General features: G+C 42.6%; 1 protein-coding gene across 1 annotated transcript in view; it reads right to left on the bottom strand.

Annotated features, from left to right (window-relative positions):
- The window catches only part of LOC124613587 (G-protein coupled receptor 52-like), a 177232-nt gene that overhangs the window by 18202 nt on the left and 143193 nt on the right, over positions 1 to 15837 (bottom strand). The window contains exon 2 of the mRNA XM_047142303.1: positions 12615 to 13018. Coding sequence (XP_046998259.1) covers positions 12615 to 13018 — 404 coding nt within the window. The remainder of the gene's footprint in view (positions 1 to 12614; positions 13019 to 15837) is intronic.

Below are 15837 nucleotides of genomic sequence, written 5' to 3'. Positions count from 1 at the left end.
TTACCTAGGTATTATTGACAGACTTGCAATAGGAAAGCCGGTCTGTGTAACAGCACGGTGTTACGTGACCATTTGAAGAGAACCATACGCGATAGGTATCACTGCGTCAGCAGCAGTACGTAGGGACGCTTCAGTTGCCTGAGATGAAGTTTTTGTATCCGGGTTGCGTTGGTCGGTTATTACGTAACATATTTTCAATTTCTGTTAAATGGCGCCACGGTACTGGCAAAACAAAATTACTGAACGTAAGAAATATCACTAGAGAGGTAATGCACAACTAATAGTGCAATTTTTGTGATACGTCTACTGATGTAATCCGCGTTTCAGTTTTTCGTACGTCTTGTTTTTCTTTCTTGCAAGGTACTCCACCCAACAATAGACCGGTTTGCTTACAGTAAACCTTGTAACGAGCGAAGTGGATCAGTAGATAACACATTAAGGAGGTCAGAGATCCAAACCTTCGCCAGAACATCCGCGCCAAGCATTTCCGTGATTTCTCTATGAGCTTGTGGTCCATCTCTAATAACCTCAACGTCAATGTGACGTTAAACCTTGATCTTCTTTCCGTTTCCAGTCTTTGTAAGCTTCTATTATATGTCTCCTGTATTTGTCCGTCGAATGCCAAGACAACCATCTATTTATGAATGCTGTACCACATAGGCTGCAATATTATGTTCATCTGATAACATATACTGACTTGGCAGCAATAAATTGCGTTTCTTCAAATCAAAACTACTCGTCAAAGGCTGTTTTGTTAATTGTTTCCATACCTGTTGTGCAATCGTAGAAGCGCTTATAAAAAACTCATCTACCGCTCTTGATAATATTTTTATTGTACCGGTACGTAAGGTTTTCCAGTTTCAAATGCCTTTGGAAATCGATGTACATATATAACAAGATTGGGGCATATCTGGTATATAAAATGAAGATTCCAACAATTCGTGCTTAACATTCTTCAGTTTTCCAATTTCCGAAACATATTTGTGGACAAGTGCATTGTCTTACTTTTTTTTTATTTCGTGATCAAAACCTGTAAGCATCTGTTTTTTATTTAGTTACTCATGAAGACTTGAGTTCTATTTGACGGTAATAAATTTACTCATTAAGATCAATCTCGTTAGCATTCTGGGAGACACTGACCATAATCTTTCCTGGAAACGAAATTAAATGCGAGGCCTCAATTGGTGCTTTGTCCTTGGTCTGAAGAGGAGGATCCATGTCTCCTACGTCCGCAGCTCGTGGTATAGTGGCTATCGTTTCTGCCTCCGGATCCCGGCCGCGTTCGGGATTTTTCTCTGCCAGGGGACTGAGTCTTTGTGTTGTCCTCATCATTTCATCATCACTATCATCATTCGTGCAATGACTATATTGGACTGTGTAAAAAATTTGACTGTGTAACAACTGGGACATTGTAAGGGCCGTGATGACCACGCATTTGATCGCCCCCAAACCAGACATCATGTCTCATCTACAATGTAAATGTCGCACAGAATCGGTTGGATTCTTTTCTGAATAGTGAACTTCCCTCAACGTTTAACAAATGGGGCTCCCTTCACTCACAAAAACTACTAATACATAACGTAAAAGAGACGGTGATTGCCCTTCTGATCGGTTTATGGAGTGAGCCGTTTTTAATATATCGTTCATCGATGGACATCCAGTACTGTACTGTGCTCTTTCTCTGTCATTCTATCTTTCGATTTCCTTCATGAGGATAATATTCGAGAGCAAATACATCCACCTTTAACCTCAACCACCTATTGCTACTGCAAATAAAGGGGCAGATATCTTACTAGCGTTCGTCGACTTAGGATCAGTTTCCATTTATGACGGTTCGTCTAAGGCAAAGAATTTTGTAAGCGTCACGGAATGACATTTTCTCCTGTTTAAGTTAAGATCACAATACGGCTACTTTAAAGAGCGTCAGGAAAATGGCGTTCATGAAGATTTTTTATGCCGGTATTTAACAACAGAGCAAAACCAAAATATTATTGTAACAAACTGCTTTACTATGGTACTTACTAAACGTGGCACTGCCATGCTATTATTATTCAGCAACTATCGTGTATTTATGACTCTTTTATGCCCAGGTATTTATATAAAAAATCTTTTGTACCTGATTATATGTGTGACATCGCTCTATTTTCTCTCGCTTTCGTTCCTTACACTTTCAGGCACACATTAATAACGTTTGCGTTATGCGCTTCTCTTTCCCCGTATACCACATGCGTTACTTTAGGATGCCCCGAACTTTACACATATAAATGTGTAATCTTCTCCCTCATTTTCCTTTTTATTTCTAGTAGTTGCGGATATGCCACGATTATAGGTAATTATGTCGACCTTGGGTGGTTCATATTTCGTATAAACTTTATTTTTATACCCTAACTTATGTAACCTTCTTCTTTTTCCATTATAAGGAGAGGGTATTGCCAAAAGAATCTGGCAAAACAGTTATTTCCATCCGTACACTGGTCGTTCTATACCCATCCTTTAGCTTTCCAAAAAATGTAATACTCTCCAAGGCAGGAACTCAGGTGGCACTTTTTTGATGTGATCAGACCTTCCTTTTTATTCTGGTGTTGCCTAATCGCTTACGTCATTGTTGTTTTCACATCTAGTTGTTGTCTCATGTCTTTACTCCACATTCTGTCTCTCAACGTTAGTCCAAGAAGTGACCTCAGAGACCTCGTCTCAGCTGTTTCGATTCTTCGTTCCTCTCCTTTTCTTAGAGTTCAGTTTTTACCACCATTCTTAAGAGCAGGCCTAACCACCACGGTATGTAGTCTTAGTATTATCTTTTTTCTCATGGTTCTGCCAAGATACCTCCTTATACAACCATTTATAGCATTATAGTTCTGTATATTTTGAACAATTAGTTTTGTGTCTTGACATCTCTGCCCTCTATTATTTTATTGTTTATCACATTTTTGTCCTTCTTACGAGTTTCCTCTTCCAGAGCCATTAGTTGTGCTTCATTTACAGATTCTGTAAGTCAGTAAATTCAGTTTAAACACAGATTCTAGTACTGCTCTTCACTGTTTACTAGGAGAGCCAGGTCGTCTGCAAATAAACTGTACTTTTTTTATGTAGAACACTTTGATATCTATTGGACTTCACTTCGTTAAGCATAAAATTAGCCACTGTTGATTATAGAAATCACTGTGATACGCTCCCTTACCTTGTATGAAGTTACAAGTACTTAGGAACTGTATATCCTAAGATCTGTCTGTAGACTGTTTGGCAGACAGTTTTAAACTTCCCCGCGCATACAGAGCGGTCAGAAACAGTCTGGAAAGCTTGTAAGGGTGTTGCAGGGTAGGTTGTGCTGAGGAACAATCGTTAAGAAAAAATTTCGATGTGGTGCGCCGTTTCCGAGTTAATTAGCACTGAAGTTAGCCAATCAGGCCATTGTGCGTGAGAATTCAAGCGGACCGCCATAAACGGTGTCGCCAAATGTGTACTTTGGTTTCATAAAACCGAATAAGATAACGATACAAAATTTGGACATTAGACGGTAATAAAGATCGAAGTCGAGCCAAAGTTTGTGCAGTCTCGTTCGCTATCATCTGCGCTATGAGAACAACTGACATTAATTGTGTCTGGCAGCAGACAGTTGTTTGTCATAAAACATAAGAAATTTGCAAACACTCAAATACATAACTTGTATCATTAATTCAGTAAGACGCAATGCTGGAAAAATACGTTTCTGGCAATTGGTTCCTTAATTTTATTCACAATAATCAATGATTTTATGTAAGCTGCAATTGACATACATGATTTAAATAATAAAACACTGCATCAGTTACTTTTTTCATGCATAACGCAACGCGTTCCAAGAATTTATACTCTTTATCAAGTTCAAACATTGTACTAATGTTTTATGTGACGTTTACATATGTGTTGTTCTGTCTCTCTTTCCCTGCAGTCGTCTCTTCGCTGCGTTACTGTAACTGGAAAATCTGGAAATATAAACCCTATGATTTTTAAGATGCTGATGTTAGAATATCGTAAAACATTTGTAGGATACGTCGATTTCACATAAACAAACAGCGTGTGCTGTTATGAAACTTCCTGGCAGATCAAAACTGTGTGTCGGATCTGGACTCGAACGCACTATCTTCAAGTTTCGTGGACAAATGGTCTACCAACACAGCATGACTTACGATCCGTCTTAACAGTTTTACTTCCGCCAGTACCTCATTTCCTACCTTCCAGGCATCACAGTTTTCCCGTGTAACTTACGAGAGTAGCACTCTCGGAATAATAGATATTGCGGAGACATTGCTTAGCCACAGCCTGTGGGATTGTTTCCAGAATGTTAGATTGTGGTTAAGGCATATCCTTGCAATATCCATTCTTCCAGGAATGCTAGTCTCGCACGTTGCACGGAATTACTGCCAAGTTTGGAAGATAGGAGACGAGATACTGGCGGAAGCAAAGTTGTGAGTAAGGGTTGCGAGCCGTGTTCGGGTAGCTCAGTTTCCAGAGACTTTGTCCACCGAAGGAAAGATCGTGGCTTCGGGTCCGTGTCCGGCACAGGAAGTATCATATCAGAGCACAATCCGCTGCAGAGTGAAAATTCATTCTGGCAGTGTGAATGATGTTTTGCGTATGTTTGACTATCTGCACTACGGAAGACACGCTGTACACGGTAGCAGAGGAAAAAATTTATTTTCTGACATTAGCATGTAAAAAATACAAGTTTAACATTTTCAGATTTTCCGTTTGCAGCAAAATCAGAAAATGAAAATAAGCGTACGGCATTGTGGGCCGGGAGTCCCCTATTTGGGGAAGTTTGACCGCCGAGGGCAAGTACTTATTGCATTCGACGCCACACTGGGCGACTGGTACGTCGTAGATGGGGATGAAATGATGATGAGGACAACACAACACCCAGTCCCTGAGCGGAGAAAATCTCCTGCCTCAGCTGGGAATCGAATCCGGGTCCCTTGGGCTGGAATTCCGCTGCGCTAACTACTCAGCTAACGGGGCTGGACTAGCAAAATTAGAAAAAGGCGATGACATGGCAAGAGAAGCAGAACAACACACATGGAAACATCATATAAAATGTAGACGTACACATTTGCACTTGATAATGATAATAAATTCATCGAAACGCATGGTGCTGTACATTGAAAAAAGTAGCCTTTTTTATTATATAAACCATACTGGTTCCTTATTCGAATACAGTGAGTTGTAGATCCTTTATCTTCTTTTGCCCCTACTGTTTTGAAAAACCCTGCAAACGCACACATCTCGCAGTCAATCCAGATACAGAGATTTAGCACGTCGCCGTTAATTTCTTACTACAGTTTGTTACATTTATCTCTGCTTTCGTTATTCTTAACTTGAAGTTTGTCGTACACAGATTCTACGGTTCTAAATTTCCTTACTTGCTACGAGTAGTATTGCATCATCAGCCCTGTTATCCTACTATCTTACACTTTATGTTTTAAATTTTATTTTACCATCGTGATTGGTAGTGAGCTCTAACATACTACAGCGAAACAATCAGACTGAATTGTTTGTCAACAGATAACGCGTACCCCCTTCTGGAGCACAGAACTGAGGTTACAGCCTAAAATGGCGATGATGGTGACACTATTAGAGAAGTGGCTCAAATTCAGCGAAAGAAGGAAATGCTGAAGGAATCTGAGGTAGCATATTCAGAGAGTCATTGTTGTCACCAATCTCATACCATATAAGACTATCGATTTTATGTGTACAGACTGAAGCGGCTAAGGAGAACTTGTAGAAAGGCCGGGAATCGACGCCGGGTCTCCTACTTATTAGGCAGGTGCCCTAGACACTAAGCCGCCTGCAAGAATTACCATGGCACGTCTCCCCTCTCGATCCAGTTGTGCGAACCACTGTGTCAAGGTGACTTACGGGCTAGTGCATCTGTCGAGTAAGCAGGCGACCTAGGTTCGATTCCGGGCTTTGATACAGGATTTCACTCGCCGCTTCTGTTTATATACACAAAATCACATCTGTGTGAGATTAGTAATTGTGTCACTTCATTTTTATGACTATACAACCTATATTTGCAATGACATACTGCAACATTTGAAGGGTTAAAAAAACCAGTAAAATGATTTTAAGATATGGACTTGTGTGTGTTGAACCAAGCAACATGAACACTGATCTCTAACACTTCGCGTTTATTTCAAATCGATGTTTGAAGTTAACGAATGAAAAGGTTGCAGAAGTACGAATCGCTGAAGAAAGAATGTCGAATAGCAAAAATTACGAACAGTGCAATAAATAATTATTTGTCAAAGAAGCTAAGCATTTACATGAGATAATATATGTTAATTCTTACAGTTCGCGTGACCGCTACGGTCGCAGGTTCGAATCCTGCCTCGGGCATGGATGTGTGTGATGTCCTTAGGTTAGTTATGTTTAAGTAGTTCTAAGTTCTAGGGGACTGATGACCTCAGTAGTTAAGTCCCATGGTGCTCAGAGCCATTTGAACCAATACTTACATTTCTCACAGAGTCAAACCACCCAAAATAAAAGTTAGTGTGAGGTACGTAGGTCTTCCTCTATTCGTACCGCGCGAGGTAGCGCAATGGTAAGCACGATGGACTCGTATTCGTAAGGATGAAGGTGCAAACTCGCGTCCGGTCATCCTAATATAGGTTTTCCTTGAGATCACTACATCGCTTAAGACCAATACTGGGACCCGCTCCGGATGATCGTCTTGGCGAAGGCATGTTAAACACTAATGTTCCTGCCTTCTTCCCTTATTCGTCATCGAAGGTTAATATGGAGTTTCAGTGAAGTGGTTAAAATACAGCAGAATGCAACGGCATATGCACTTCACTTGGGCCAACATGCGGACGTGCTACATAATTCTGGGTGCACCTAGAATACAACAGTCAATTACCAAAAGCCACCGTGATCGCATTATCAAATAATAAAACGTCGTAACCGGGATTGACTTAACGTAGTTCGGTATCTCGGTGTAGAAGTTCGTTTTAGATAACGAAGTGAGGAAAAACGATATAATATCGATCACATAATTTTGTAACGTGGCCTGCAGTTTGTCATCGAGTGCGAAAATATAATTTCCATTATACGGTATTCTTGCTGTAGTGCCTTGTTATTTCATACTTATTAGATTAGTTAACCTTCAGTCATTGATTGTGTGCAGATATAGAGCTCTACAGCTAGATGACCTCGATGGGTCGCGGGAAAGACACTTTCGTACTTAAAATAGTTATAACAGGTTTCATTTGCCCAAGACGGAACAACTCTTATTAGGAATCGTAAATAATCACCTTCCCTTCTTCTGACAGCGTAAACAACCATTTTCTATTATTTCTTAGGCGAAGTTTGTTTTAGGGTCACCTTAATTAAAGGAATTAATGAACTATATTGCAACCTACCGATAGAGTGAAAGTTTCCTCGTCATCTGTGGGATTCGGTAGTTTTTGGAACAGATATGTTGTTTGAAACCAGGTGAAGGAAGAAATAGAGTGAATAGAGTGTCATGTGTGACTGGAAACGACACACAGTCTACTAACGGAATAAGTAAATAAATAGATGAAAACCATTTACTGAAATGACATGTCCCTAAGGAGCTTTTTGGCTGTAAAATTTTCTGCTGTGAAAAATAAGAACCGGTCTCTCTCCCTTGAGACTACAAAGCCACGTTTCAAAAATTCTACTCAGTATTACTAAAGATACATTACGAGTAAAAGGTAAGATTACCCAAATAATAGGAGAAAATCAGTTTGGAATTAAGAAGGAAAAAGGAACCCGGTAAACTATCATGCCATTACGAATGATTTTTGAAAGAAGAGCCGAGATGAACAGGAAGACGTATGTGTGCCGCATTCATTGGTCCAGGCAATCCGCTTGATGTAGTGGATTGGACGATACTGCTTGAATAACTGAATAACTTGGAATGAATTGGAGAGATAGAAGGTTAATCCTCAACCCATACAAAAATCAGAGTACAGAAATAGATGTCAATGGCATTAAGTAGGAGGCTAGAATAATAAGAGACGTACGATAAGGCTGTGCTATCTCTCCGTATTCATTTTATTTATATATAGAATGTGCGATATTAATCATGCAAAGCGGCACCACGGGGATCAAAATTGACGACAAATAAATGGATTGTTCTCGGTTTGCTGACGTATCTACAAAACGTTTGGTATGGTGCCTTCGACAACCACAAACTGAAAAAACGAGATTAAGATAATGGTGAGAAATAAATCGAATAGACTGTTGAAAGCAAATACCAATATAACAAATACAATGCAAATTCAACATTCCTTGGCCAGTTCTTGGATATTGCTCCTCAGTCTTGAATCCATACCAGGTAGTATTATAGAAGAGACAGAGAAGATCGAGAAGGGGAGCAGCGCGTTTCGTTACAGGTTCATTTAGTAACCGCGAGAAGCCACGGAGATGCTCACTCAACTTCAGTGGTAGACTCCGCAAGAGAGCCGTTCTGTATCGCGGTATGGTTCACTGTAAAAATTCCGAGAGCGTACGTTCCTAGACGATTCAATCAGTGCATTGCTTCCTCCTATGTACATCTCGCGAGAAGAATATGAAAATAAAATTAGAGAGATTTGAGCTTAACGGAGGCCTAAAAGCAATAGTTCTTCATCGAACATTTTCTCTGGTACCTTCCATCACACACCATAAGGTGGCTTGCCGAACGTAGATTTAATGTAAATGAAATCTGGTACTTGGGAAATACAATAACAGATGGGAACAGAAGTACATGAAGCGCCAAAGAAACTGGTATAGGCATGCATATTCAATTGCAGAGATATGTAGACAGGTAGAATACGGCGCTGCGGTCGGCAACGCCTATATAAGACAATAAAAGGGTCTCACGCAGCTGTTAGATCGGCTACTGCTGCTACAATGGCAGGTTATCAAGATTTAAGTGAGTTTGAATGTGGTATTATAGTCTGCGCGTGAGCGACGGGACACAGCATCTCCGACGTAGTGATGAAACGGGGATCTTCCCGTACAAACAGGAATCCAGCGAAACATTAAATCTGCCTGCAGCCGGAAAAAAATCCTGCAAGAATGGAATCAACGACGATTGACAACAATCGTTCAACGTGACCGAAGTGCAACCGTTCCGTAAATTGCTGCAGATTTCAATGCTGGGCCATCAAAAAGTGTCAGCTTGCGAACCATTCAGAGATACATCATCGATATGGACTTCCGGAACAGAAGGTCCAGTTGTGTACTCTTGATGATTCTACCACACAAAGCTTTACGCCTCGTCTTGGTTTGCCAACAGCGACATTGGACTGTAGATGACTGGAAACATGTTGCCTGGTCGGACGAGTCTCGTTTCAAATTGTATCGAGCGGATGGACGTGGACGGGTACGGAGGCAACCTCATGAATCCATTGACCCTCCATGTCAACAGGGGAATCTTCCGGCTAGTGGCTTCAGGCTGGTGGAGGCTATGTAATGGTATGGGGCGCGTGCAGATGGAGTGATATGGGACACAGGATACGTCTAGATACGACTCTGACAGGTGACACGTACGCAAGCATCCTGTCTGATCACCTGCGTCCATTCATGTCCATTGTGGGTTCCGACGGACTTGGACAATTGCGTCGGAGATACTGTGTTCCATAGCTCGTTCGCCGACGTTCAGACTCACTTAAATCTTGATGACTTGCCAGTATAGCAGCAATGACCGATCTAACAACTGCGCCAGGCATTTGTTGTCTTCTATAGGCGTTGTCGACCGCAGCGCCGTAATCTGCCAGTTTACAAATTTGGGATGCCTTGCAACGTGCTGTTCACAAGAGATGTCTACGCCCTCGTACTGTTACTGATTTATGGAAGCCCTCCAGGATTCATGGTGTCAATTCCCTTGAGCACTAATTCAGACATTGGTCGAGTCCAGGCCACGTCATGCTGCTGCACTTCTACATGCTCGAGCGGGCCCTGCACGATATTAGGCAGGTGTACCAACTTCTTCTGCGTATAATGAATATTAGAAGAAGAACTACAATTTCCAAAGAAGTTTTCCGGAATAAGAATAATTTCTTAAAGTATAACTACCTTAATATAGAAACAAGGAGTTCGTCAAGACATTTATTTGGAACATTTTATGCAAAGACCACAGAGTTTGGACTCTGGGGAAACAAGAAAAGAAAAACATAGAAGAAATAAAGATGTGGATTTAGAGAAGGATCAAGAACACATCCCAGACCAAAAGAAAGTTGTGAACACATCCCGAAAGAACTTAAAGAGAAAAGGGTAATGATTAATTAGATACAGAGAAGGAAATTAGCTGGACACCTAAATCGATATATTGGGTAGGTACATAAGTTCGTAGCGTTTTTTCTTAAGTTCAATAAACACAACAGGCACACGTAAAATAAATTCCAGTCATCAATAATATTTTGTGCTTCTCAATCTACAACAGTCATCCAAAGCTGGGGTAACTTTTAGATTCCGCGGATGTGGAAGCCAAGTGGTTTTTGAGGCGAAGAATTTGTCGGGCCTTGTTCGGGCCACATTTTAATCTGGAAGGTTGTTCGATAGAGAGCGGAAAAAGAGAAATCTGAGGGCGCAAGATCAGGTGAATAAGGAGGGTGCTGAATGACTTCCCAGCCCAACTCCTGTAGCGTGCTTTTTATGAGTGTAGCAGAATTCAAGCGGACGTTATCGTGGAGTAGCGTCACTTCACGCAATGTTTCTGGTCGTTCTTGGACTACGTCTGCAATACTACTCAGTTGCTGACAATCAATGTCTGCAGTGATGGTTACTCCTTGGGGAAGCAATACGTAGTACACCACACCGTCGCTGTTCCACCAGATGCGTAGCATTACCTTTTGTGGATTCGCGCAGTTCTTTGCACGGAGAGTTGCTGCTTTGTTTGGGCTCAGCCGTTACTTCCTTTTCTTTTCCTTATGGTAGTATAAAGGCACCATTTCTAGTCACCAGTAACGATGCGGAATAGGAATGGTCGGTACTGTTCAAGACCCAACTGATGACGAGGAAGCAGAGATGCACATATGGCCACCTGCTCATTCTTGTGATTTTGGCTAGGCCTGCGGTACTCATAAACCCGATTTTTGAACGTTCCTAATTGCACACATATGTGTTACAATGGTGGAATGACCACAGTTCATCACACTTGCCAGTTGTTGAGTATCATATTGTATTGTATTGTATGTTAACCGGGGGTCTAGAAACGACGGAGAAGCTCCGTTCCCGCCGCTGCTGCAGTGGTCCACAACTCCACCACTGCTACCACAGTCCACTTCACCCCTCCACTGCCCCACACCGACCCACTCTTTCAGGGTTATTTTGCGGTTCGCCCCCCGGTGGACTTCCCCCCCCCCCCCCCCCCTCCCCTCCAACCCCAGGGAACGGATCATACCAGACGAGTGTAACCCCTATGTTTGCGTGGTAGAGTAATGGTGGTATACGCGTAAATGGAGATCCTGTTTGCGTAGCAATCGCCCACATAGTGTAGCTGAGGCGGAATAAGGGGAACCAGCCCGAATTCGCCGAGGCAGATGGAAAACCGCCTAAAAACATCCACAGACTGCCTGACTTACCGGACCTCGACAAAGTCCGCCGCGCGGATTCCTGCCGGGGGTCAGGCGCTGCTTCCCAATTCGGAAAGCCGTGCGACAGACTGCACGGACAACCGGGTTGGCAGTCGTTGAGTGTATGTCGAGGATCATTGTGGATATTGCATTTAGACGACCTTCATCAAACCCCGATCGTCTTCCCGTAATTGAAGAGTCGCTAATGTCAAAAATATTCTCCTTAAAACGAGAAAAACACTTTCTTGCTGTGCTCTGTCAAATGGCATTATCCCCACATACCACGAAAATTCTGGCTGCTTCCGCTTCTGTCAACCCTGTATTGAACTGAAAAGAATAAGTATGAAATCTTCCGATTTCTCCACATGGCACTCCATTTTCTAGCGTACACAGCTCTACTCGCTACCTTGAAATGACAAAATGACAATGCGTAAACTGAAACAGCAACAGTGACCCAGAAAGAAAAATGAAACTGTTGCAAACGGTATACCAAATGGTTCAAAATGGCTCTGAGCACTATGCGACTTAACTTCTGAGGTCATCAGTCGCCTAGAACGTAGAACTACTTAAACCTAACTAACCTAAGGACATCGCACACATCCGTGCCCGAGGCAGGATTCGAACCTGCGACCGTAGCGGTCACGCAGTTCCAGACTGAAGCGCCTAGAACCGCACGGCCACACCGGACAGCTAAACGAAATACCAACATACAAATAAAATGCTTACCACCTTATGCACCAACTTAATAACAACTTCATAAGAAGACTTCTTATAAAGAAAAATACCGGGGGAAAAGTCAAGAGGCAGGCTCAGAAAACCCGCTTACAGAGCTTTATCAGCTGAATGAAATGCAGTAACTAAAACTATATGGTAAAGGTGGTGAGAGACAGAGGAGTATGGCTACGTCAACAGGGCGTTGCTCTAAGTCAGGTGACGATCTTTCTGTACACGAGTGAGATTTACAACATTCTCTTTGCTGTTTATGCGTGTCTTACATTTCAGAGCTTTCTTTCTGTGTGTCCCTTTTAAGAGACTATAGTCGGCGGCGAAACTGACCGTGACAGAGTACGCGGCCATGTTGCCCCAGTCGAGCATGCAGACGTAGGCATCGCGGTCGAAGCTGGGCTTGTTGAAGCCGAGCAGCGGCGGGCAGCAGAGCATGGCGGCCGACACCCAGGTGAAGACCATCCAGCAGCGGCAGTGCGTGTGCTTCTGCACGGTGTCGTAGCGCAGCGGCCGCTGCACGGCCAGGTAGCGGTCCACGCTCATCCACATGAAGGTGAAGACGCTGACGCTCCACAGCGTCACCTCCACGTAGCCCACCAGCCGGCACACCAGGTCGCCGTACACCCACTGCTGCACCATGGCCGCGTACACCGACAGCGGCACCACCAGCAGCCCCAGCAGCAGGTCCGCCACCGCCAGCGACAGCAGGTAGATGTTGATCACCTCCGCTGGGCCTGCGGAACACACGGTACAGCTCAGTCTACACTTGTCTACAAGGAGAGGGGGAAGCGAACTCAAACTTCACAGGTTGATAGGGCTATGTGCATTCGCGGGTTGAGAGGCTATGTACTATCTGTTTACGACGCCGTGGCCGAGGGCTGGAACAGATGAAATCTCTAGAAGTCGGTCGACTTCGGGCAAAGAGTACATTGTGGCATCTGGTGTTAAACTTGGGGATCTCAGAATACAGTAGTTCAGTGTACACATTACATTGGCCATTACAAAGTGCCTGTCGAGCCGTGACTTGCCAGAACAATAAGAACGTTGATTTTATCCATACTGGATGAGAGGTCGTGGTTGCGAATGTCAATGCTAAAAAATGTATCGTTTCAACCACTTGTTTATAGTGTAAAACACTAAGATTGACGCGTTTCGGAAGTCAAGCTTCCATCATCAAAATAACAAAAAGTAAAAGAACCTGTCAAAACTCGCTAAAATGGAACATGCACCAGGCACAATAAAATTGATAATAAAAACATCGTGGCTACTTCTCTTGTTGCAGCCGTATCTTCCTAGGTGCATCTCCACATAATCGTCAATATAAAAACCTCTACAATGGTGTCGCCTATGGTGTTCAACATCTAACCACATGGGTCTCTCCTCTATCGTAGTAAACCGCCCGTGCGTCTTCGTTAATACCACACACCACGTAGCCAAACACGACACGACACGACACGCGAGTCAGCCGGCCGAAGTGACCGAGCGGTTCTAGGCGCTACAATCTGGAACCACGCGACCGTATTAATTATAATGGTTTTTGCGTTTTGCCTTGATTGAGAGGACATTTGTCTGTTACTGAATATCTGTTGTTATTCAGACACTTGTTGTTAGATCTTATAGTATTGCTCTTATACGTTTTCTAAGACTGATTTGACATAAAATAAAATGTTTTTAAATAAAAGTTTTAAATTTTTTATAGCTCATTGCCTAATACGGTCATACTACTTCCTGTTAACAAGACTGGAGTGTAATCTCTGTGCTGAAACACTGTTTCTTGGCATAATCAATGTCTGTGTCACACAGACACTAAAATAATACTTTCTGCCTTGGTTGAAACTACTCTTGAGTAACTGACCAGGTTACGAGGAGACTGAAAATTCCACCTTTCCTTTTAATGTCATACGTCTCTAAGCTCTGCTGAAACATACTTGCATTCTCTCTTACTTAGGCATGTCAAAGAAAAATGATTTTCAGGCAAATGCTTTACCGAACGACTGTTTACTGAATAATACTTTCAGTTTCGAACGGATTATACGCTGTAATCAGACAGGTCAAAACTTCACGGTCGCGAGATCCGAACCCCCTCCATTCCATTCCATGTTATGGAATTAGCGTAATTTACTGTACTTTGCAACATCCTGTAGTGCGTTTTATCAGCTTTGAGACTTAACGTTACGTCGAAAACTTTCTTAGGATGTCGCAGTTACATAAAGAAATTTTACCGAAGAGCATACCTGGATGCTCCACTAACCAAATATGGTTCCACAAGGTATTAAATGTCGCTGCTTCTGATTTAAAATAAAGTTATTTGCGACTGAAGGAAATTATATGCATACTGACGTGAAGGGGTTATTGAAGGAAGTCGTTCTTCTACGTAGGCTACTCTCTTTTTTTTCTTTTCAAATAAACAATAATTTCGAGCCCTTGCGGCATTTTCAGGCTACCTCTTTTACTTGCCTCACAGTTAAGAATCGTAACCATATTTGATTTTCTTTCTGTGTTAGTATTTTGTTATATTCTCATTTGTTGTTGATTAATACTGTCAATAATAGTAGTTACTTCCCTTGTAGAGCAAGTTTGTGATAATTGTAGTCAGTTTTTAACATCTTCTTATTGTAATAGTGGAACTTAGATAAATTGTTTTCTTGTTTCAATAATTGTAAAATTTTACCGTGAGTGAGAGGTGTGGGCTTTGCCGTAGGTTCGTGAGTAGTGGATTGCGGTGTGAGACTTGTTTGAAGTATTTTCACTGGGGGGAATGCAGTGGGGAAGCCAGTGGGCACTCTGGTGAGATCCTCTCCTGGAACTGCAGGTTATGTAGCAAGAGTAAGTTGATAGAGGAGCAGGAGCGTAAGATCTGTGCCCTTCAGGTGCAGTTGAAAAACGCACAGGAGGAGCTAGATAGGATGAGGAGGGAGAAGGGGGTTGGGGAATGGGAGCTGGCTGTTGGCAAGAGATCTGCTAGGAGAAGGAGATTTTCAGATAGTTTTACTATTGGTGTTTGTAATAGATATGACCAACTGTCAGAGTCTAGTGGAGAGGAATCTCTAGTAGCTGTAGATGTAGGAAGTATGCAGCAGACCTCAGCAGTTACGGTGGCTAGGACAGTTGCAAAGTCTAAGAGAAAGAAGAAGGTTCTGCTGTTAGGTAGTTCTCATGGTAGAGGTGTAGGCCAGCAGTTGCAGGAAGTTTTGGGGAGTGAGTACCAGGTCACCAGCATTGTGAAGCCTAATGCAGGATTGGCTCAGGTGACTTTTAACATAGGGGGGTTATGTAGGGATTTTACTAAAGAGGATCAGGTAGTGATTGTGGGTGGGGCTGGTAACAGTATTGATAGGGATGGGGAGTATGACATAGATGGTGACCTGGAAAAGATAGCCACTCAGACTGGCAACACGAATGTGCATTTCGTGGAACTGTTTCAGCGTCACGATCGGCCTCATCTTAATACAGCTGTCAGGCGTAATAACATGAGACTTGGGGGTGCGCTGATGACAGAAGGCATGAGTCACATTTCAGTGGTGTCGGTGGAGTCTATCAGTAGAACGGGTTT

This window comes from Schistocerca americana, chromosome 4 (genome assembly GCF_021461395.2).
Source record: "Schistocerca americana isolate TAMUIC-IGC-003095 chromosome 4, iqSchAmer2.1, whole genome shotgun sequence".
In the NCBI taxonomy this organism is placed as follows: domain Eukaryota; kingdom Metazoa; phylum Arthropoda; class Insecta; order Orthoptera; family Acrididae; genus Schistocerca; species Schistocerca americana.
Note: the sequence above shows the minus strand (reverse complement) of the source record. Positions and strands in the feature narration are given on the sequence as shown.